The sequence below is a fragment of the Choloepus didactylus genome, chromosome 5 (assembly GCF_015220235.1).
Source record: "Choloepus didactylus isolate mChoDid1 chromosome 5, mChoDid1.pri, whole genome shotgun sequence".
Classification (NCBI taxonomy): domain Eukaryota; kingdom Metazoa; phylum Chordata; class Mammalia; order Pilosa; family Megalonychidae; genus Choloepus; species Choloepus didactylus.
Window position 1 is genome coordinate 119,707,217 of NC_051311.1, and position 23,649 is coordinate 119,730,865.

The 23,649-nt window shown below is 36.1% G+C and overlaps 1 protein-coding gene across 4 annotated transcripts in view; it reads left to right on the forward strand.

Annotated features, from left to right (window-relative positions):
- PHF14 (PHD finger protein 14) overlaps positions 1-23,649 on the forward strand; it is a 257,760-nt gene that overhangs the window by 35,079 nt on the left and 199,032 nt on the right. For all 4 annotated transcript variants that reach the window (XM_037836790.1, XM_037836792.1, XM_037836791.1 and 1 more), the window contains exons 5-7: positions 4,059-4,218; positions 9,276-9,387; positions 22,412-22,549. In XM_037836790.1, the coding sequence (XP_037692718.1) occupies positions 4,059-4,218; positions 9,276-9,387; positions 22,412-22,549 (410 nt within the window). The remainder of the gene's footprint in view (positions 1-4,058; positions 4,219-9,275; positions 9,388-22,411; positions 22,550-23,649) is intronic.

Here is a 23,649-nt window from a genome sequence, read left to right on the forward strand (position 1 = left end):
TACTCTTTTTAAGCTCAAAATCAAAGAAAATCTTTTTGATTTTACAAAAATTGTAAGCATATAGGTGTTTTAGTTTCCTAGGCTGTTTAAAGCAGGTACCATGAAATGGTTCAGTTTGAACAAAGGGAATTTTTTAGCTTACAGTTTTGAGGCTTAGAAAAAGTCCAAATCAAGGCATTATCAAGGTGACGATTTCTTCCAGAAGACTGGCTGCCAACAATCCTTGGCTCCTCTGCTACAGGGCAAGGCACATGGCTGTGTCTGCTGGTCTCTCCCATTTCCTCCGGGTTTTGTTGCTTTCAGCTTCTTGCTTCTGTGATTTTCTCTCTTTCTCTCCATATTCATTCCATTTTTGAAGGACTCCAATAGTAGGAGTAAGTGCCATCCTGAGTGAGTTGTGCCACACCTTAACTGAAGTAACCTCATCAAAAGATCCTACTTACAATGGATTTCCATCCACAGGAATGGGTTAGATTTAAGAACATGTTTTTCTAGGGTACATACAGCATCAAACCACCACAATATGGAAGTGCACATAATAACTTTAAATAAAATTAAATTTGTAATTTCAAACATGTAAATTTGTGTTGATAGGGAAACTTTGCTTTTGAAAACTGAAAAGTAGTTGAAGTTAAACATGTCCTACTCTAAAATGTAAAGAACTATGCTGACTTACCTTGTTTGTTGTATACATGCATGAAGATGTTTATAAATTTTTATGTCATTATCTACCTAAATAATTAAACTCACTTCCTTTCAGAATATTGCATTACTAGTGAATGAGAATAGGGAAAAGAAAATGATTTCTTGTTTTCATCCATTGCAGTTGTAAATTTATTTTCACAGATGATAGAGGAAGAATGATAAAGGTTTAGAGAGATTAAATACCCCATTTAGCTCGAGGTTGACTCAGTTGTGTTTGGAACTCAGGTTAGCTCTAGTCTAAACTGTTCTAGTTGTTCTTAATATACATGAGTGCATCTGTGTTATTTTCCATTTAATAGTGCTTAGTTTGCACTTACGGTTATGTGAGTTTGTTTTTTAATCTGCTACCTTCAAAATTAGATTAGAGGCTTGTTTGTTTCCATGATCTTTATCTTTTGTGAATATTGTAGTGCCTGGTACATAGGGAACTCATTGAATATTTACTAATCAATAGTCCTAGAGTCATCCAATGCCTTTTTAAAACATTTGAAACTTTTAATTTAGAAATACTTTCAATTTACGGGACAATGTATCCAGTCTTTCAATCCTGCTGTCCATCTATCTGTCTGTCTAATTATCAAACCATTTTCTGAACACTTGAGTGTAGGCTGTATATATTATGCTCCTTGACCATTTAATACTGCTGTGTACATTTCCTAAGAACAAGGATATTCACCATATATCCCCTTTAAGTGCAGTTACCAAGTTCAAGAAATTTAACACTGATATAAAGTTTACAGTCTTTATTCCAGTTTTTTCACATGTCCCAACAGTGTCCTTTTGAGCTTTCTTTCTTCCCTCATGAAATCCCATCCAGGGTCATGAATGGCCTTTACTTGTCATTGTCTCTTTAGTTGCTGTTTGCTGCTGCTTTTTTTTTTTTCTTTTTAAATTAATTGTGGGAACATATACACAACATAAACTTTCTCATCACAATCACTCCCAAGCATACCATTCAGCAGGATTAGTCACTTAGTCACATTCATTGTGTTGTGGTATCCTCACTACCTTCGTTACTAAAACATTGAGACTTAATTTAACATCCTAAATCTTTAACAATCTCAGATGCTTTGATGAAAACTTAATTTCAGTAGTATGTACAAGCTATATTCCTGTGCTCCTTCATCCCCCTACCTTTATGTAGTTCTTGTCACAAATGCTTATGCATTATGTGCCCAAAACTACTGATTAATCATTACATTTTCTGTATTTGCTTTTTAGATCCTATAGGAAGTAAAAAGTGGAATTATAAATAAAAAATACATTTATGTTTACCCGTGTCATTGCCCTCACTGGAGATAATTATTTTTTCATGTGGCTTTGATCTATTGTCTGTTGTCTATTGCTTTCAACCTGCAGATCTCTTTTTAGCATCTGTTTGTAGAGTCAGTGTAGTGGTCATCAGCTCCCTCAGCTTTTGTTTATCTGGGAACATCTTAATCTCTCTCTCATTTTTCTTGGATATAGAATTCTTTGTTGGCAGGTTTTTGCTTTCGGTTCTTTAAATATGTCCCCCTACTGTCTTCTTGCTTGCACTGTTCCCATGAGGAATTGGCCCTTAATTTTTTTAATTGGCCCCTTTTGTGTGACACATTGCTTCTGTCTTGTGGCTTTCAGAATTCTCTGTCTTTGGCATTTGACAGTTTATCCTATGCCGTAGCATAGATCTGTTAGGGTTTATCCTGTTTGGAGTTTTGTTGAGCTTCTTGGATGAGTTGATGCATATCTTTCATTAAATTTGGGGAGTTTTCAGTCATTATTTCTTTCAATATTGTCCCTTTCTCTCTTCTCTTGGGACTCCCACAGTGTGCTTATTGGTATGTTTTATGGTGTTTCTATTATTTTTTTTCTTCTGCTTCTCAGAAATTGGATGACTTCAATTGTTTTATCTTCAAATTTGCTGAATCTTTTTCCTGCCAACTCCAATCTGCTGTTGAACCCCTCTAGAAAATTTTAAATTTCTGTTACTATGGACTTCAGGTGTGTTTGGTTCCCTTTCATAATTGCCATCTCTAATGATATTCTATTTGTGTTCATCTTTTGTTTTCCTGCTTTCTTTTAGTTCTTTGTCCTTGTTTTCTTTCAGCATTTTGAGAATATTTAGGACCATTTTTTATAAGTTGTTGTCTGGTATGTCTCAAGTCTGATCCCCCTCTTTGATGGTTTGTAGTGTTTTAATCTTCTGCTTTGCCTGGGCCATTACTCCTCGTTTGTTTGTATGTTTTATAATCTTTTGTTGGAACTGAACATTTTGATATTTTAATATGCTATAGCTGGAATTTAGACTCTGAGGCTTCTATTCCTTAAGCTTGTATCCAGCTAGTGTTATGACAGAACTTTACTTGAATGTCAGAAGCTAACAAATAAAAAGAGAAATGAAAAAAGAAAAAATCTTTCCCAGTTCTTGCAGATTGACCTGTGGAGATGCTGTTCTTCAGATCTTATCCATAGAAGTATATAGGCCACCTTGATCTTTTCTGTGCATGTGTCTTACCTTAGGCATGGTGCATGTGACCCTGGGAATCTCCCTGTTTAAATGGAATGTCCCCTCTTCCCTAAGAAACAGCTTCCTCATAATCCTGGCCATTGTATTATGTATCCTATAGTCAACAGTCTTTTGCCCAGGGAGCCACTTGACTATTCTCCCATGGTGTTCTGTAGGAGGTCTCTCTGAGCTTCCTTCTTCATGTGGGGGCATGTTCTGAGTCCCATCAGGCTACCACCAGACAGATGGGGCTAGATACACATGCTCCCAGTATGTGTATGATGGTTATTCTGCTTTCTCTGGAACTGGGGCCACGGGTCCTCATTGGGAGCATGGGAGGAGATAGGGAAAGAGGCAGCCAGGGTGCCATGAGATCCTACCACTTTTAAGTAGCCTTTTTATTGAATCTTTGCTTGCCCTGTTATTGCAGTCCTTCAGCTATTTTTCTAGAGCTTTGAGAAAGATGTTTCTGCCAGTTTTTGTTCAAAACTTCTGTGGGGGGATTGAGCCCTGAAGTGTCTCACTCTGCCACTTTTGGGGGTGGGTCCAATCCAGTTCTTTTTTAATGACAACCCATATTTTTATGCTCTTTTTCCTCTTTTGATTATTTCTTGTAGGGCTAAAACTATTTTAATATATGATTGAAAATGTCATTTATTTCCTTGCATATACATATTAGGTGGCAAGTATTTTTATAGGATGATTTCACTTCTGTGTTTTGACTATATTATTTTATGAACCATTGGTTTTTCAGTATTTTTCTGTATATCCCATCCCTTCTCTTTTTTTTTCCTTTTGTGATTTTATAAATGTGAGTTAAAAAAAATAAGCCGTATTGAATTATACTAATTTTTTTTTTTTTTTTTAGGTTGCTATGGAGTTGATGGAGAGAGTGACTCTATTATGAGTTCAGCTTCTGAAAACTCCACTGAACCTTGGTTTTGTGATGCCTGTAAATGTGGTGTTTCCCCTAGCTGTGAACTTTGTCCCAATCAGGATGGAATTTTCAAGGAGACAGATGCTGGAAGGTTGATTTCATAATTCTCTTGGGTTATGTGCTTGATTTATAATTGTATGCCTCTGACTACCCTGTTCTTTTATTTACGATTTTCTGAGTTACACACTTTCATTTGATTGCTTCTTTGTATCATTGTGGCATAGAGGAAATGGGCAGTAGGCTACAGATATTGATGGAAGGGAAAGGGAAGACAATTTATTGAGTACATGTATTTGTTTTTACACCCATATCCCATTTAATCCTAATAATGACCCTATTAGGATGTAGATGGTAAAGGTTCCCATTTTATAGAAGCAGTACCTGAAGCTCAGATCACTTACGTAATTTTCTCAAGGCCACAAACTGGCAAATAAGTCTGTTTGAACCCAGATCTGTCTGACTTCAAGGCTCTATCAGGTCCAACCTGGAGACAGCAACCATAGCATGATTTCAAAATGGGAAACTTGGTATAAAGAATTAATACGATTTGATAAAATAGTAACCATAAGATATAAACCAATTCTAAAGTACACCCTAGGGCTCGGGGAGAGTATCCAAGGCAGACAAACTTGGAAGGATTACTCCCTCCCTAGAGCTGGGGTTTAGACCACTTTGGAGAAGCTATAGTTGCAGTTCACTGTATGTCAGGGAAGTTTGCTTGTTTTCCTGAGCCAGAACTGGTCTATATTCTTAGCAAGTAGGTGGCTGGCAAGGGTGTGCATTGTGAGTTTGGATGCTTGGATGCAGCCTGGACTGTCATGTATTCATGTTGAGAGGGCCAGGAAAAGTGATCACAGGCAAGGCCAGGGCCGTGAGATCACCGAGGGACTGTGTGTACCTTGGCAGATTACCAGTGAATATTCTCTCCATAATCCTGCCTGAGAAGCCCCTTTCTTTTGCATTGTCCTGCATACTCTCTACTGAGAAAGCTTAGTATCTTGCTCCACTGTAAAGCAAAAAATGCTAAAGAAATTCTGTCCATAATTGCAGAGCAGGTATTGAAGGGTGAACTTAGAGCTGAGAGGCAGTAAACTAATAACTAGCCCAAAGACCTATGTTCTTTTTACTACATTCACATTCATCTTTATTAATACATTTGAGCAGTTATCATTGTAATAGTTTTGACATCTTTAATGTTTTTTTTTCCCCAGGAGACTACCATCTGGGGTAGGTGACCAAAATAGAAGAATAGTGACCAACCTTTTGTATTTTGTGGATCACTACCCCAGCAGTATAAGAGAGGGTACTCAGTTTTTAATTTTGCCACCCAAGGATGTTTCACTGTTTTTATTGAACATGCTTAATGTTTTAACAATAGCAGCAACAAAATAATTTATATAAATTATCAACATCATTTCCCAGATTTTGAAACTAAAAAAAGAATATTTTATCCCAAAATAAAGAATAGATTTTTAAATTCAGCAAATATTACTTCAGTAAAATAAGCACTATTTTTCTCATTCTTGCCCTTGATAGACAGGCTCTTGAGAAATGTTGCTATCCAAGGCTGCTGCGTAAAACTGTATGTTGATGTTCGGAAAAAATGGCTAAAAATCTTACCCCTTCCTCCTCAGCACCTTCAAATAAATAAATAAATTGTTTGATGTATTGTCAGGAATCTGTGATCTTAATTGTAGACATGGACATAATTTCATGTTGTGACTGACTCGGTCCCTGAATTAGGAAAATTAGCGTCAAGTTAAAAGTGTGTGCTTTTCAAGTTGGGCTGCCTTTATTGGACTGGATTCTGTTCTTTCTGTTAACTGATTTTGGGCTAGTGATTTAAGTGTTTTTGCCTCAGTTTCCTTAGCACTGTTGAGAGGATTAAATGAGATGATTCACGTAAAACAACACAATTTACACAGTTTCTTAATAAGTGCTCAATAAATTTTGCTGCTGCTGTTGTTACTAGTGTTTTCTTATTACAGATGTTATTCTAGTTACTCAAATCGGTCATCACAGAGTACAAGCTGCATAAATTCTTTCTGGTGACTCTACAGTCCTGAGAGTTGAAATTTATAGTGATGAATTTTGGTGAATAAGTAAGGTAGCTTTGGAAAACACAATATGTATTCTTTTAGGGAAGAGACTTTGTTTTACTTTGGGCGTACAAATTCATAACTTAAAAGTTCTATTGAAAAACTATAAATTAGTTGACTCTTCATGTTATCATAATCTAAAAAGTAACTTGTAAAGCTGTTTCTGATTGAAGAAGAGAGGCTTCTAACTGTTTAGATGTAATGAGAGATGTTTTTATTGGTTACTGTGGATATTATGTATATAAATACCTCTCTTGATGGTGCAGCCTGGGAACATTTATTTATACTGTTTGGACATTTTATTTGTGTTGATGTTTGCACTCACCTGTAGGATATAGCAGAAATTATATACCTTGATATTTTTTGAAGGATGTAATACTATCTTGGTTCAAGGTATAAAAAGCCAGAAGATTTGACAAGCCATTTAACATTCTAGTCTAAAATGAAAAGCAGGGGAAACAAAAGCGTTAATGTGTGGAGAGAATGACAGGGTTTTGAAATTGACTTCTATGAGCTATAATATACAGGCTATAATATAGAATTTTTTTCCATATAGAATTTTTTTCCTTCTGGGTCTGGATGGGAGCTACAAGTTCGACTTAGAAAATTATATGATTTAATGTGAGAAATGTTAGTAGATTTTCATCATTAAATTTTTATTTTATTTCTTAAGGAGAAAATTTTACCGTCTTAAGTGGTCTTATAAACCTGATTTAAGGGAAGTATTCAGCATATTCTCCTTCCCTGTGACCTTGATTAGGTGTGCTCCAGGCTACTGTGAAATGAAATATGGTTATGAGCAGAATTCCTTAATTTTTAAAATAAGCATTATGATGCAATAGAAGGAAGCATTGAATTCTTTAAGTCTCAATTCTGTCACTTCACTTGCTAGCCTTTTTCACTTTGGAAATCATTTGATCCTTCTGAACCCATTTCTTTACATAATGGGAATAACAATCATGTACTCACAGGAAGCTTTTAAAGAGGTTTTTTTTTTTCCTTGTGGCTAACATTTCTTTAGTGCAGACAGAATGCCAGACACTTTGTAAGCACTTCATATACATTGTTACAACTTCCAAACTGCCAGCATGGTGTTTTGTGCATAGTAGATATTAAGTTATTGATTGTTGAGTGAATAAAAGGAAAGAATGAGAATTATATACTTGGAGTGAATTTGTTTTATATGCTGTAAAGGCACTACAAATACAGGGCATTTCAAAATCAAATTTGATTGATTAATACAGTTCCATTTAAAAATGAGTGTTTTTTTGAGAAGTATCTTTCTGCTTAGTTTGCTTTATTAAAATGTATGAATTAAAAAGAATCTATTAATTTCAATGCTATATTGACAATTCTGACTTTCTCTTTTATGGTGGTTTTATGTGGTACTTGTTTTCTGTTTCTTTCCCTCATCATTATCTGTCATCATAGCTCCAAGCAAAATGTATGGTAAAGTAACAAGGAACATTATTCCTTTTTCATTACCCAATTTGTCTTAAATACAAAATTCTGAAGTATATGCAGCTAAACATATAAACAAAAAAATTTTTAGAGATGGTATTAAAAAGGACCAGAATTCGCTCAGCTGTGAATTTCACTGACTTTGATATGTATTTTAACACTGGCAACCTCACATTGGTGGTTGGGGGAAATAATATACTTGTGTGCCAATCACAGTGAAATGGCAGTTTGAATCTGTAGTGCTTGTGTGACATGTACTAAAACATTCTAAGGAGGGTGGTATGAGGCAAGCAGTCAGCTGCTGGGTTTATCAAAGATAAACTCCTACAGAGTGTAGTAGCATTTAATACACCAGTGGAGCACAGATAAAAGGCATAAATTAAATTGAGAAAGCATCTACTTGTTGAAGATGTGTATCTTTTTATTGAATTCCACAGGAAACATTTGGAGGTTGGATGAACATATTCTATCAAGAAAGTCTCAAAAGAAAACCTTGGATTTTTTTTCCATTAAAAAAGAGAATTTTAAAAATTTGTAACTATTTACCCCAGTACCTCTATGATTCTTAGCTTTATTCCTTTCAAACTCATAATGCATCATAAAACAGCCTTTTAGCATTCATACCTCTTAAGCTTTGAGAAAGTGGAATTTTTTGTTAATATATTTATAAGGTTGCTATCTCATTTTTATACCCCCTCTCCTCCCTTTTTTGACAGAAGTGATAGAGATTTGCTTTTTAAATTTCAAAATCGTATTGTTGGGTTGTAAGCAAACAGTAAGTGTCCCTAATATGTTGAAAAAGAAAAAAGTTCAGAGCAATTTTTAAGACATGGAATTAGAACAATTCCCTTTTTTTTTTTCCTTTTTTCTTTTTGATGCACTGAAACCTGGAGCATTCTTTGCTTAGTGTTATTGTATCATTCAGACTTTAAAAAATATATGTGAGGCATATGTTTTGGTGTATGGATTGTATGCCGAAAAGATGAGATGAATGAAATTGTGACTTCTTTATATAGTCTTTTAGTGGTCAGTTTTAACCTGGGGAAGAAAGTAAGTCAAGCTATTCATCAAAATTTTGTCCTTAAAGATTGCCCAGCAGCTTTTGGAAAAGACTAACAATAAAGAGCAGTTTTACGTAATTATGACAGAGTAACAACTTCACAGTTCTTAAATTAGGATCCTTAATTCTTCAAGTGTTTAAAATAATGAATGTGAAAACTTCTATGTGCATATGAAAATGGTGTCTTGTTTTGTTTGAATAGTAGTTTTATGGAAATATTTAAGAATAATAGGTAAGTGCAAAGTGCAGTGAAACTTAACTAAAAGTAAAAAGTTAATAGTTAACTCTCAGCTTTTACTAAGCTTTTGGAAAGGTAATGCTTATTGCAGTCCACTTTTCTAAAACTAAATGTATCATTCTGTAGGTATTCCATATTCTTTGGTTGTGAATCTGTGAGATTTTGAGATCTGATCACAGAATTTTTTTCAGTAGTATTTTGAGATGACACGTGTTTTTATGCTTATTTTTCATGTGGCAGTTTCACAACAAGGCTTTGATAGCAAAAATCTTAATCTTTTCTTCTTATAGATGGGTTCACATTGTTTGTGCCCTATATGTTCCTGGAGTAGCCTTTGGAGATATTGACAAATTACGACCTGTAACACTAACAGAAATGAACTATTCCAAATATGGTGCCAAGGTGAGACAAAGTGTTTTCGATCGTCTAAAATAAAGTTTGACTTGTTAGTTTATATGGATGTTTATTAATATTGTTGACTACAGAAATGCCTATTAGTAATCATGCCATTTGTAGAGCTATTAGTGCTAAGAATCATTTATTATTGACAGTAATTTCCCCAGAAAGCCAATAATGTATAAATTCTTCTGTGTGTTCTTACTTTAGAATAACCATGGGGGGAAATAATTGATACTACTGTTATTTCCCTGGTATCTAGTATGCTGTCTGGCACATAGTAAGTTCTGAGACCAAATCCTTATTTATAATTTGTTAGATCAAATACAAACATAATTTCAGGCTTTACTTTTGAAGTTGATTTTCTCAAAATTATTAAATAGAGCACAAGAAGCACCTTTTATTTTACTCATTTGAAGGATTGATTTTATTGTTGTGACCATATACGTAACTTTTAGCCTAGCAAATAATTCTCAGCCTTGAGAGTTTATAAATTGAGCTTTAGGATAGTAAGCCACAACAATGCTCACTTACCAATTTAGTTATTCTACTGATGAACCTGTTGAATTCATTCTTTATCTCAGATACTGTCTGGTTTGCTAATGCTGCCCTTTTGCAAAATTCCAGAAATGGATTGGCTTTTATAAAGGGGATTTATTTGGTTACAAAGTTACAGTCTTAAGGCCGTAAAGTGTCTAAGATAAGGCATCAACAAAGGGTACCTTCACTGGAGAAAGGCCATTGGCATCCTGAAGACCTCTGTTAGCTGGGAAGGCACGTGGCTGGCGTCTGCTTGCTCCCAGGTTGCATTTCAAAATGACGTTCTCCAAAATGTTGCTCTTGGGGTGTTTTGTCCTCTCTTAACTGCAGCTGCTCTTCAGAATATTGGTTTCAGTTGCTCTTGGGGCGTTTGTCCTCTCTCAGCTTCTCCGGATCAAAAGTCTGCTTTCAACGGCTATCTTCAAACTATCTCTTATCTGCAGCAAGCATCTAGGCCTGTGTGGCTCTTTTTAAAGTACTCCAGTGATTCAATTAGGACCCACCCTGAATGGGTGGGGCAACACCTCCATAGAAATAATCCAATGAAAGGTCTTGCCCACAGTTAATTGAGTCATATCTCCATGGAAACACTGAACCAATAGGTTCCAACTTAATCAACACTAATACACCTGCCCCCTCAAGATTGCATTGAAAAACATGGAGTTTTGGTGGACATGATACATTCAAACTGGCACAGATAACTATATTTTTTATTTCTAGCGTTTCATTTATTTCTTTCTTACAGTTTTAATTTCTTCGCTAAAATTTCCCAGCTTTTCATGAGTGTTCTCTACCTTCTTCATTAGATTCTTTAATATATTATTATTTAAAATTCCTTATTTTTTCCAAAATCTGAGTCATATCTTAGTCTGATTTTGCTTTTTGTTTCCCTCTTGGTAGTTGTTTTCATGGCTTCTTTGTGTGTTTCATAAGTTTTGATTTAAAGCCAGACATCTTGATACTGATCAAAAAGTAGTGGGTTCTTCACTGGATGCACTCAAATGACCAATTCCTGGACACCAGGGTTTCAAAGAGAGAAATAATTTATTGATAGGCTTGAAGCAGGAGGGCAGATAGCCTATTGTCCTAAAAATTCTCTCTCCCTGAACTGCAGCACAGAACATATGTAGAAAATGGCAGCCTTAATATGATGAAGGGTGTGATTTTTTAGTATTAAAATGAGGTATAGATCACTTATAGGTTAAAGACTAAGCTACTACGCATGTCACATGGGCACATTTTGGTTAGCACCACCTTGGGGTGGGTTAGTTCTGGGATGACCCAAGGCCCTTCATTAATAAGCATTAGGGATTGTTTAGTGATCATAAGACTGGAGTAAAAAAACCAGGTAAAATGGGTACTAGTGAGGGTCAGTCACAAGGTTTTTACAATCACAAGGGCACAAGATAAAGGCTACACAGTCATTATCAGAGATCAAGGCAGCTGGATTATACTTCAGAGATTTCAGTTATTTCCTTCTGTCTAATATAGCAGAAAGTAAAAAAGAATGTATATAATGATCCAGTAATCATAAGCATCCCTTAATCCCTGACTTCTCGGTTACAGTCTTGTGTAGGATGGTAGATGCTGAGAAAACAGTATTTACGCATGTTTATGAGCACCACCCCCACTTTCTTTTTTTCTCTAGGTCTTTGCTGGGTGTTTGGTAGTGGTGTTTAGTCTGAAGTTGAGCTGGGTTTGCATGTTGTTGCTCTGGTTACTCTCACTGTACCGCGGCCTTCACATTTCTCTGGTGTTATCTTGTGTGGGGGCTAGTTTGCCAGTGGGTTTTTCTAAATGTCTTTTTCACTTTGAGCTTTGGGTCTTCCTGTGTGCCTGTGTTTCAGAGAAGGCCTCTTCGTGCTCTTGCCCCTCCCCCTGCTGGTGTTGTTTTTTTTTTTTTTTCCATATTTATTGAGATACATTCACATCATGTAGTCATACAAAACAAAGCATACATTCCATAGTTTACAGTACCATTATATAGTTGTGCATTCGTCACCAAAATTAAGTTTTGACATTTTCATTACCACACACACAAAAATAATAAGAGTAAAAATTAAAGTGAAAAAGAACATTTAAAGTAAAGAAGAACACTGGGTGCCTTTTTTTTTTTCTTCCCCCATTTTTCTGCTCATCCATCCATAAACGAGACAAAGGGGAGTGTGGTCCATATGGCTTTCCCAATCACATTGTCACCCCTCATAAGCTGCATTTTTATGCAATTGTCTTCAAGATTCATGGGTTCTGGGTTGTTGTAGTTTGATAGTTTCAGGTATTTACTGCTAGCTATTCCAATTCATTAGAACCTAAAACGGGTTGTCTATGTTGTGTGTAAGAGTGCCCACAGAGTGACCTCTTGGCTCCTTTTGGAATCTCTCTGCTACTGAAGCTTATTTCATTTCCTTTCACATCCCCCTTTTGGTAAAGAAGATGTTCTCCATCCCACAGTGCTGTGTCTAGATTCCTTCCTGGGAGTCATATTCCACATTGCCAGGGGGATTCACTCCCCTGGGTGTCAGATCCCATGTAGGGAGGAGGGCAGTGACTTCACCTGTCAAGTTGGTTTAGCTAGAGAGAGAGGGCTACATCTGAGCAACAAAGAGGCTTTCAGGAGGAGGCTCTTAGGGAGGCCTAGTCTCTCCTTTGCAGCAACAGTCTTCGCAACAGCAAGTCCTGTGGTAGAGGGCTCAGCCCATCAAACCACCAGTCCCTTATGTCTGTGAGCACATCAGCAACCATCGAGGTGGGGGAGCCCAACACCCCTGCATTCTCCACCAGCTCCTCAAGGGGGCTCTGCATATTTTTTTTCATTTTTTTTTAACTATTTTTTTTAAATCAACTATGTAAAAAATAGTTTAAAAAAACATACAAAAAAAAATTTCAAACAATCATAATGAGGTAGTCCAGCATGTTCCTACTCTACCCCAAGAAAATAACCTAATATAGCAACATTTCTGTGAATTTGTTCCTACCATATCCATCAGAAATTAACAAACTGTAGTCATTCCTGGGCATTCCCAGAACGTTAAATTTACCCATGATAGCTTATCTTTTCTTATTGGGTTATCATTCCCCCTTCATTAATTGCTTTCTATCACAAGTTCCCCTGCATTCTACATTATAAACCATTTATTTTAGGAGTATGTTGTTTAACCTCCAGGTGTTTGTAAATTTTCTAAGTCTCTGATGGTTATTGACTTCTAATTGTATTCCATTGTGGTCAGAGAATGTGCTTTGAATAATTTCAATTTTTTTTTTAAATTTATTGAGGCTTATGTCTCAGCATCTGGTCTATTCTGGAGAAAGTTCCGTGATCACTAGAGAAGAATGTGTATCCTGGTGATTTGGGATGTAATGTTCTGTATATGTCTGTTAAATCAAATTTATTTATCCGATTGCTTAGGTTTTCAGTTTCTTTATTGGTCTTCTGTCTGGTTGATCTATCTGTAGGAGAGAGTGATGTCTTGAAGTCTCACACAATTATTGTGGAAACATCCTTTGCTTCCTTTAGTTTTGCCAGTGTTTGTCTCATGTTATTTTGTGGCACCATGATTGGGTGCATAAACATTTATGGTTGTTATTTCTTCTTGTTGGATTGCCCCTTTTATTAGTGTGTAGTGGCCTTCTTTGTCTCTCCTAACATCCTTGCATTTAAAGTCTATTTTAACTGAGATTAATATTGCTACTCCTGCTTTCTTTTGGCTATAGCTTGCATGAAATATTTTTTCCATCCTTTCACTTTCAATTTCTTTGTGTCCTTGTGTCTAAGATGAGTCTCTTGTATGTAACATATTGATGGCTCATATTTTTTGATCTGTTCTGCCAATCTATATCTTTTAATTTGGGAGTTTAATCCATTTACATTCAATGATATCACTGTGAATGCTTTTCTTGAATCAGCCATACTATCCTTTGGTTTATGTTTGTCAGATATATTTTTTCCCTCTCTCTCTTATTGTCCTCTAATGAACCAATATTGAATCTCTTTAGTACTGAACCTTTCTCCATCTCTCTCTCTCCTTTCTTTGTTTCTCTGTCAGTAGGGCTCCCTTTAGTATCTGAAGTAGGGCAGGTCTTTTATTGGCAAAATCTCTCAGCATTTGTTTGTCTGTGAAAAATTTCAGCTCTCCTTCAAATTTGAAGGAGAGTTTTGCTGGTTAAAATATTCTTGGTTGGAAATTTTTCTCTCTCAGGATTTTAAATATATCGTGCCACTGCCTTCTCGCCTCCATGGTGGCTGCTGAGTAGTCACTACTTAGTCTTATGTTGTTTCCTTTGAATGTGGTGAATTGCTTTTCTCTTGCTGTTTTCAGAACTTACTCCTTCTCTTCAGTATTTGACAGTCTGATCAGAATATGTCTTGGAGTGGGTTTATTTGGATTTATTCTATTTGGAGTTCACTGGGCATTTATGCTTTGTGTATTTATGTTGTGTAGAAGGTTTGGGAAGTTTTCCCCAACAATTTCTTTGAATAGTCTTTCTAGACCTTTACCCTTCTCTTCCCCTTCTGGGACACCAATGAGTCTTAAATTTGTACGTTTTACTTTATCTGTCATATCCCTGAGATCTATTTCAGTTTCTTCAATTTTTTCCCCATTCTTTCTTTTGTTCTTTCATTTTCCTTTCTGTGGTTCTCAAGGTCGTGGAGTCGTTGTTCATCTTCCTCTAGTCGTGTACTATGGAACTTGGTCAACAGTTTCTTTTATTTCATGAGGTCATCTATTTTTTTCAACAGTTTCTTTTATTTCATGAGGTCATCTATTTTTTTTTATTTACTTTTGCAATTTCTTCTTTATGCTCTTTTAGGGTCTTCTTGATGTCCTTTATGTCCTGTGCCATGCTCTTCTTCATGTCCTTTATATCCTGTGCCATGCTCTCATTGTTTGTCTTTAGTTCTTTGATTAATTGCTCCAAGTACTGTGTCTCCTTTGAGCTTTTGATTTGGGTGTTTGGGTTTTGGTTATCCATATCTTCTGGTTTTTTTATATGCTTTAAAATTTTCTGTTGTTTTTGGCCCTTACTTGGCATTTGCTTTACTAGATAGTGTTCTTTTAGGATATGAAGGATTACTGAAATGCCTGTCTATAATTTGTCAGGTCTATAGCTTTGTGACATACGCTTTCTCTAACTAACCAGCAGATGATGTCCGCGAGTCACCTATTCCCCTCAAGTCAGTTTTCCCCAACTTTGTCTTTGTGGTGTGTTGGGGTCTGGTTCTTGTGGGGTCCAGTTGGTGCACCAAGTTTGGGTGTATTGTTTGTGCTGTCTGCCCTGAATTCGGGGCATGTGTCTGAGCGGTTAGGGAGGCAGGGCAGCTTTAATAATCAAACCTCCCAGGTGTTCCTGGAGATTTAAGGCTGTTCCAAGAGTCTAAACCTTCATTTCAGTCTCGTCACAGATCGTCTCTGCCACTGACCCGCAAGTCCTTGGTATTGGAGTAGGGTCTGTGGGATTTCTGAGTGGGTCCCTCTTCCTAGCTGTGCCCTTCCAGGGCCTCTGCTGGGGGAAGGTTGTGCTACGTCACAAGTGCACGCCGTCCCTCAAGGGAAGCCCTGTGCCGCCGAGCCGTGCAGGGGCGTTCACAGGCTGCTGTAAAGATGGCTGAATGGGGTGTGTTAACATCCCCCTTTTTGCACAGGTCCGCCTTCCCAGCTCCGGGACAACCAGCTGTGGGTGCGTGAAAGGCCACTGTCCATGCCTGATTCTGTGGCGTGTGTGTGGTGTTGCAGGCAACACTTCCCATCACACTGGGTCCCTTGGTGCGGCTCTGGTCTGTGGCTCCAGCGCTGGGCAGGAGTATTCCTGGCAGTGGGAAGATGGCTGCAAGGGGTGTGGTTTTTTGCTCCTTTTGGCTCACTTCTGCCTTCCTCACTCCGAGACAATTAGCCTTGGGTCCATGAAAGGCTATCTTCCTTGCCAGATATTGAAACGTTTGCACAGCCCGTTCCTGCTGTGCTTCACTGTGTGGTTCTCGTGGCCATATCCACAGCTGCTTTTCGGTTTTTTAAAGAACTAGTCTGCCTCCAAACACCAACCCATGATTTCCCCACACGGCAGTGTGGCTGCCAGATATTCAGCATACTTAGTCACTCATTTCAGAACGCAGACTCCCGGTTTCACCAAGTGCCCGGTCCCAGTGGATTTAGCAGACCTTGTCCAGCTGGTGGATCGCTGGAACTGGTTTTCTGGGTAACTTTCTGGCTTTTATTTAATATTTTTCACAGAGGTATTTTTTTTGCCCTGTGTCTCCTAGCTGCATCTTAGGTTCTCCTGCTGGTGTTATTTGTTAGTTGACACATGCTACTCTGGTTATGGTGGCAGAGCAGGCGTTGTCACTTTATTCTGGTTCAGCCTCAGTTTTAGGCGGATTCAGTATTCCTGGCTCTTGGGGCTGGGGTCTTCTCAGTTACCCTGTTCCAGGCCTACTAGTATGGATCTCAGGATCTCAAGATGTTTCCTGCCCCTCCACTAGAAGTAGAAATCTTGTCTACCCCCACCCCTACTATGGTCCTCAGGGCAATGTGGTTTGCTGCCCTTTTCTCAGCTTAAGGTTTTTGCTCAAGGGAGATATCAGTGAAGTATATTGGTGCCTGGTCAGCAGGCCTTTGTTCTTTTTCCATCAGATACTGTTCCTCTTCCCCAGAGCTACCCCACAATGGAGGTTCTCTCCCATCTCTTATTCTGTACCCATTTTTTCATAGGAGTATCTGGTGAGGTCTGTGGAGAGGAATTTGTGGGTGGGTATAAATTCCTCTTGAGTTTGCATCTGTGGGCAGTTCTGTATTTTCTCACCAGCCATACTTGCACTTAACTATTCATTTAATTTTAGCAGAATTCTTAACTGGCTGTACAGCACTAGATAAATAAGTGCTCACATCTCATCTCCTTGGTCATCAATCATTCCTTACATTTTGGGATTTGGTTACCGCATATCCTTAGTTCTCTGATGAGTTCAAGAAAAATTGTGAGTTTGTAGAATAACAGTTTTTGTTTTAATTGTTGTTTTAAGGGTGGGAGCAATGTTCTTTTCAGCTTTCTATCTCCCTAGTATAAGCCATCTCATATTTTTTTTATATGTAATATTTTTATTGTCATTCCCTTCAAAATATTTTCTGATTTACTTTGTGATTTCTTTTTTTTTCTATGGCTTATTTAGAAATAATTTTCTTTATTTTCAAAGATGGTAATTTTCCTACTTATACTTTTGCCCTTGAAATATTTTTTCGCTTAATTGTAGTCAGTGAACACATGTTGTATTGTTTCAAATCTTTGAAGTTTGGTGAGACTAAGTTTATTACCCAGTGTTTTAGTTTGCCAGTACTTCTAAGACAAATACCCCAGATTTGTTGATGTAACCAATAGGAATTTATTGTCTCACAGTTTTGCAGGCTAGAAGTCCAACAATACTGCCAGGCCATGATTTCTCTTGGTTCTTATGCTGGCTTGTCAGTAATCCTTATTATTTGGAAAGTATGTCTCTTTTTACATATTTTTCTCTGTCACCCTTTTTTATCCTTTTGTTCTAGACATATTCTTTGTAAACATTGTTGAATCTTTGGCTTGATGTTTTTCATCAGTTTTGCAAAATTCTCAGCCATTATCTTTTCAAATATTGCTTCTGCCCTATTATCTCTTTTTTTCTTTTTCTAAATCTCCAATTACAGTTATGTTAGATCTTTCCATGATATGGTCTCTGCCCTTTCCCTCTTTTATGTTTTGTTTTGTTTTGTTTTAGTTTGGAAACCAATTTTTTTTTATTGTGGAATATAACATGTGTACGTAGAAGTGATAATTTTCCAAGTACAATTTAACAAGTAAGTAGAGAGCAGATTTCAAAGAATGTTATGGGTTACAGTTCCACAGTTTTAGTTACTTCCTTATCATGAAATATATATACAAAAAGGTGATAACTTTAAAATTATAATTTAACAAGTAGCTATATAGCAAATTTCAAAGAATATTATGGATTACAGTTCTGTCATTTCAGTTCTTTTCTTCTAGCTTTTTTTAATGCCCTAGCAACTAAGAAAAAGAAAATTGTATAAAGATTCAGTATTCACAATCCTTTGTTAAATTCTATCTTGTCTCTTCCTACCCCTTTCTCTAGTTTTATCACTGTACTGATCTTCAGGGATGTCTAGGCAATGACCACCCTAACTTGTTTAGATTGATAAGGGGTGTCGACATTATGGGAAAAGGGGGCACAATTGGTTGATGTTCTTAAAGAAGCTGTTCCCTCTGGGTTTGGAGACTTAGCTTGTATAGGAGCTCTCTGGTGGATTTAAATTTCTGAAGAATAAACTTAGTGAGTGAAACTGTTATAGAGTCTCAGATGGGAACCTGGTTATTCTTTAGGGTTTTAGGGACTACTGTTGACTTGGGCTTATCATACTGTGGCCATTTGGTAGCTATAGCTGAACTTGCTTAGTAACCTCCAGGACAGCCTCTCAATTCCATTTGAAATCTCTTAGCCACTGAAACCTTATTTTGTTGCTTTTCTTATCCCCCTTTTGGTCAAAAGCCATTCTCAACCCCTCGATGCCAGAGTCAGGCTCATTTCTGGAATCTGTGTCCCATGTCACCAGGGAGACTCAGTCACCTGGGGGGTCCTGTCCCATGTCGGGGAGAGGGTGATGAATTTATTTGCAGAGTTGGGCTTTGACATAGAAACCCCACATTTGAATAACAAAAGAGTTTCTCTGGAGGTGACTCCTAGGTATAATTATAGGTGAGCTTAGCCTCCTCTTTAGAACTGTAAGTTTCACCAGAGCAAGCCTCAAGATTGAGGGCTTGACTTAGAAAGTAGGGGATTCCTAATTTCACATAGCATATGTTCTGTCCACGATATATATATATTTTTTATTTTGTAGGGGGTATTTAGTAGGTTTAGAAATAATTTGAGACTTAGGACGATTTTAACCACTGCCTCCCCCCACCGCCAATAATTTACATTTGGTACTCTGGGATATCTGGGAGCTCTAGCAGTCTGTAATTACAGATGAGTAGAAGGTGAGTTATAGTCCTTATTAAGGTCTCTCGTTACGGTTTACTTGAATCTCACTTTACAGTCTTTTTGGGTCTGGACTCAAAGCTCCTTCCTGGGTTATTGGTTATTTGTGTGTTTTCTTTGGAGGAATGTCTATTCACTTCCTTTGCCCACTTATAAATTAGGTTGTTTGTCTTTTTGTTGGTGAATTGTAAGAGTTCTTTATATATTCTAGATTGTCAACCCTTATCAAATGTATTGTTTCCATTTCTTTTCTCCCGTTCTGTAAATTGTGTTTTCACTGTCTTGATAATGTGTTTTGATTCACAAAAGTTTTTAATTTTGGTGAATTTCAAATTGATCTGTTATTTCTTTTGTTACTTGGCCTTTTAGTATCAAGTCTAAGAATCAGTTGCCAAATCCAAGGTCTTGAAGATTTACCATTATGTTTTCTTCCAAGAGTTTTATGATTTCATCTCTTTTATTTAGGTTAATCCATTCTGAGTTAATTTTGAATATAGTAAGAGGTATAGGGAGTCAGCTTCATCTTTGGCATGTGGATTTTCACTTGTCCCAGCGTTTCTTAAAAAGACTGTTCTTTCCACATTCAGTGGACTTCACAGCCTTGTCAGAAATAAACTGGCCATAGATGAATGAGTTTATTTCTGGACTTCCAATTCTATTCCTTTGGTTTACATGTCTATCCTATGCCAATATCATACTGTTTTAATTACTTTAGATTTGTAGTAAATTTTGAAATTGAGAAGTATGAATCCTTCAACTTTGTTTTTCTTTTTCAAGATTGTATTGGCTATTCTGGGCCCCTTGCAATTTCATACAAATTTGAGCATTGGCTTTCTTCCTGCCAAAAAAGGCTACTGAAATTTTGATAGGGATTGAGTTGAACCTGTAGATTGCTTTGGGTTGTATTGACATCTTAACATTATTAAGTCTTTCAATCTGTGAACACATAGGGTATCTTGCCATTTATTTTAGGTTGTCTTCAGTTTCTTTCAGCAATATCTTACAGTTGTCAATGTATAAGTCATTCATCTCCTTGATTAAAGTTTTCCCAGTTGTTTTATTTTTAGTTGCTATTGTAAATAGAGTTTTTTCGATTTCCTTTTTGGATTGTTCATCAGTGGTATTTAGAAACCCAAGTGGATTTTTTCATGTTGATGTTGAACCCTCCAACTTTGCTGTATTTGTTTATTGACTGACAGCTTTCTTGTGGATTCTTTGGGTTTTCTGTATGAAGTATCATGCCATCTGCAAATAGAGATAGTTTTACTTTTTCCTTTCCGATTATATGCCTTTTGTTTTTTTTTCCTTGCCTAATTGCTCTAAATAGAACTTCCAGTAAAATGTTGTAAAGCAGTGGTGAGAGTGGGCATCCTTGTCTTGTTTCTTATCTTAGAAGGAAAGCTTTCCATTTTTTTCCATTGAATAGCTGTGAATTTTACATATATACCCTTAATCATGTTCAAAAAGTTTAAGCAGTCAGGTAAAAATATATTTTGTCCAGATTTTTTTAGGTGGGGAACAGTGGTACAAATTATCTTGTCAGTGATTATTCAAAGTAGAAGTTACTTTAACTTTCTTTATGATAGCAGCTTCCTAATTTACAAGTACCGAGCCTAGAAAGGACTAGCTTAAGTCATTTCCAATAGGCATACATTATTAGCACAAATACATATATAGAAGCAATTATGAAAACTGTTATTAGATGTTAGTTCAGAAAACTGTGAAACCAGCAGTGATATCCAGAATGAAAAGAAGTCATTCAATTGGGAACTTTTCAGCCAATTTTTTTCAGTATCAGCTGCTTCTGTTTTGAAGTATTTTTGGGAAATGGAGTTGAAAATTATGTACTGTATAGCTCATCTGCAAAATCAAATTCATTATAATTGGGACAGCTTTTCTAGACTACTTTGTATATCTACCCATTTCTCAATCCTGATTGATTTTTTTTTTCCTTGAGTTCTTAGAAGTCGTTTAGTTCACTAGCATTTTAAATGTTTCAGACAGCTGAGGAAGATTCTATTTTTTATAGATCTTTGTCCTATAGTCTAATAGACTTCATTGTCAGGAAGTTTTTGTTGCATTCACTCTGAAATCCCTTGCCAATTTCAGCATATTATATTAAATTATTCACTCAGGAACTGTCCTAAAGGATTTGTCTCTGTTCATAGTGTTGACATTTAAATTGTTTACACTCTCTTCCTTTCTCTCTCCTTCCATCTCTCTTTTTTTCTGTCTCATTCTTTTTCTCTTGTTCTCTCTCTGTTTCTCTTTTGGTCCCCTGTTTAGCTTTGTATTTACTTGATTTTTATACCATACATGTTCTGTTAATTGAAAAAGACCCTTAGTTAAGCAGTAGAGTGTCAGTATTTGGGAGCCCTTTCGCATCTAAATCCAGAGTCTTATTTTTGCTGTTTCCATTTATTGCTGAATTCAATCTGATGCTGTCTAACCAGTAGGTAGTCACCAAACTGTTGTTGTAGTATTAAAGTTATGTTTTAATGTCTATTGAAGCTTCAAACATTTTCCTTTTTATATTTTCCCCTTACAATTAATTTACATAGAATATGTTTACTACATTTTCTAAATAGTTTCTCCTTTGTTGTTCACTGCTACTCTTTCACAATTTAACATGCTTTTCTTTTCTGAGGATTTCTATTACCAGATCAGTTTACATTTTGAGACTTAGAGTTTTTTTTCCTCTTTGTGGTCAAGATGACAAAATCCATTTGGAGGGAGGGTTTTGGGTAATTTAAAGTTTATACCCTTAGTTTTTGGTGTTTTTTCCTTTTATACAGAAAGAATGTACATAACTGGCTGTATTATGTATGTATATCACTACTGCTTTACAAACCAAATTGTTTGCTTAAGATTGCTTTAAAATTCTCTTAAAGATATTTTTAAAATGGATTCCTTTTTTGTAATGCAGATTTTTCAGTGAATTTTTTTTTTTTTTTCACTTATTTGTTTTTCCAAGCAGTATTGTACTGTTAAGAGACAGTATAGCCTAATGGTTAAGAGTATGGGCATTGAAGTAAGAATGCCCCAGTTTGACTTTGGACTCCCAGTTACTTTCTGTGTTATTTTGAGCACGTTGCTCAACTTGTTTTCACTTCAACATTCTTGTGTGTAAATGGGGATAATTGTAGTATCTTCCAAATAGTGTATTAAGTGATTTCATTAATTAAATAGTGCCTGGTATGTAGTAAGCCCTCAAATAATATTTATTATTATATCACTGGCATTTTGGTTATAAGAGCTGTTTCGAGAAAAATTACTTTTTTCAGTGAAAACCCTTGGCTTGTTTATAATTGTTGCTTATATTGGTTTGCTATTGGTATTTATTTAGCATTTTAAGTAGAAAGGAGCACTAGCAGCTATTTGCCCCATCATAATATTTTGTGGACACTTTGTATGAGAATGCAATCTTTGTTTTAGAAGCTTTTATTCTGATGAGTTTTAATTCTTATTCTGTTGTAGGAGTGTAGCTTCTGTGAAGACACTCGTTTTGCTAGAACTGGAGTTTGCATTAGCTGTGATGCAGGGATGTGCAGAGCCTATTTCCATGTGACCTGTGCCCAGAAGGAAGGTCTGCTTTCAGAGGCAGCAGCAGAAGAGGTAGGTTTATTTAAACTCAGTTGGTGAACATATTCATAAGAGTTCTTAAGTCACTGTTTTATCCTACAACAGGTGTGCATCATAAAGTAAATTAAAAAGTTTATTCTTAAAGTCTTTGGTTCAATTACTGCTCTAAAACTTAGAGGAAATATTATCTATGGATGAGTTTTGTCATTCTTAAAGCTAGTCAGGTATGTGGAAAATCTGTTAATATTTTTACAGTGAGATCTGATAAAAAAAATTAAAAGAAAATCCAAGGTATTTTGAAGGATTAAAATATCTGCATATTTTCTCTAAGAATCTGAAATTGTATTTGGGTAACTTTTCTCTCTTTCTCCCTAAATAAAATCATCACCTTATCGTCAGTATCTGTATTATACTTTCTTCCTTTATCATTATTTTTAATTCCACAATTTTCCCTCCAGGTTTTTTGGCTTTAGATTAAGCAGTCACTGGTTTTCAAAGTGTGTTTTGGAGATCCCTTAAGGCTCTTTCAAGGGGTCAGTGAGGTTAGCACTACTTTTATAACAATATGAAAATGTTATTTATTTTTTTTCTCTCATTCTCTCATGTGTAACTGGAGTTTTCCAGAGATTACGTAACATAGGAAATACAATGTACTGGATGCAGGAACAGTACTGAATCCACTTATCTTCACTTAATATCAGCCATCTACACATTAAAGAAATTTACAAACATCTGAAATAGTGTCACCAAATTTTCACTAAAATTTTGTGTGTGTAAATTATAGTGATTTTTATTAAAATGTTATGCTCACATATAATGTGTTATTGTTTTAAGATAAGTTGATGAATATTTTGAAAATTTCTGTTTTCTAATTTGGTAAATATCTATAAACATAGTGCACATAAACATAAGCTCTTGGGGTCCTCACTTCTTTTAAGAATGTTAAAAAGTCCTGAGGGCAAAAAAGTTGAAAACCACTGGTTCAGTTGATTTTTCTAAGCTTTTTATTTAGGCAGGTAATAGAGTGTTTACTCAGTAATTTTGATTCTATGTTCTCGGTGATTATATGGTAATATCTAAGCCTTTTCTTAGTATTTTCCTTTGTTTTTTGGGTAAATCTTCAATGTCATATT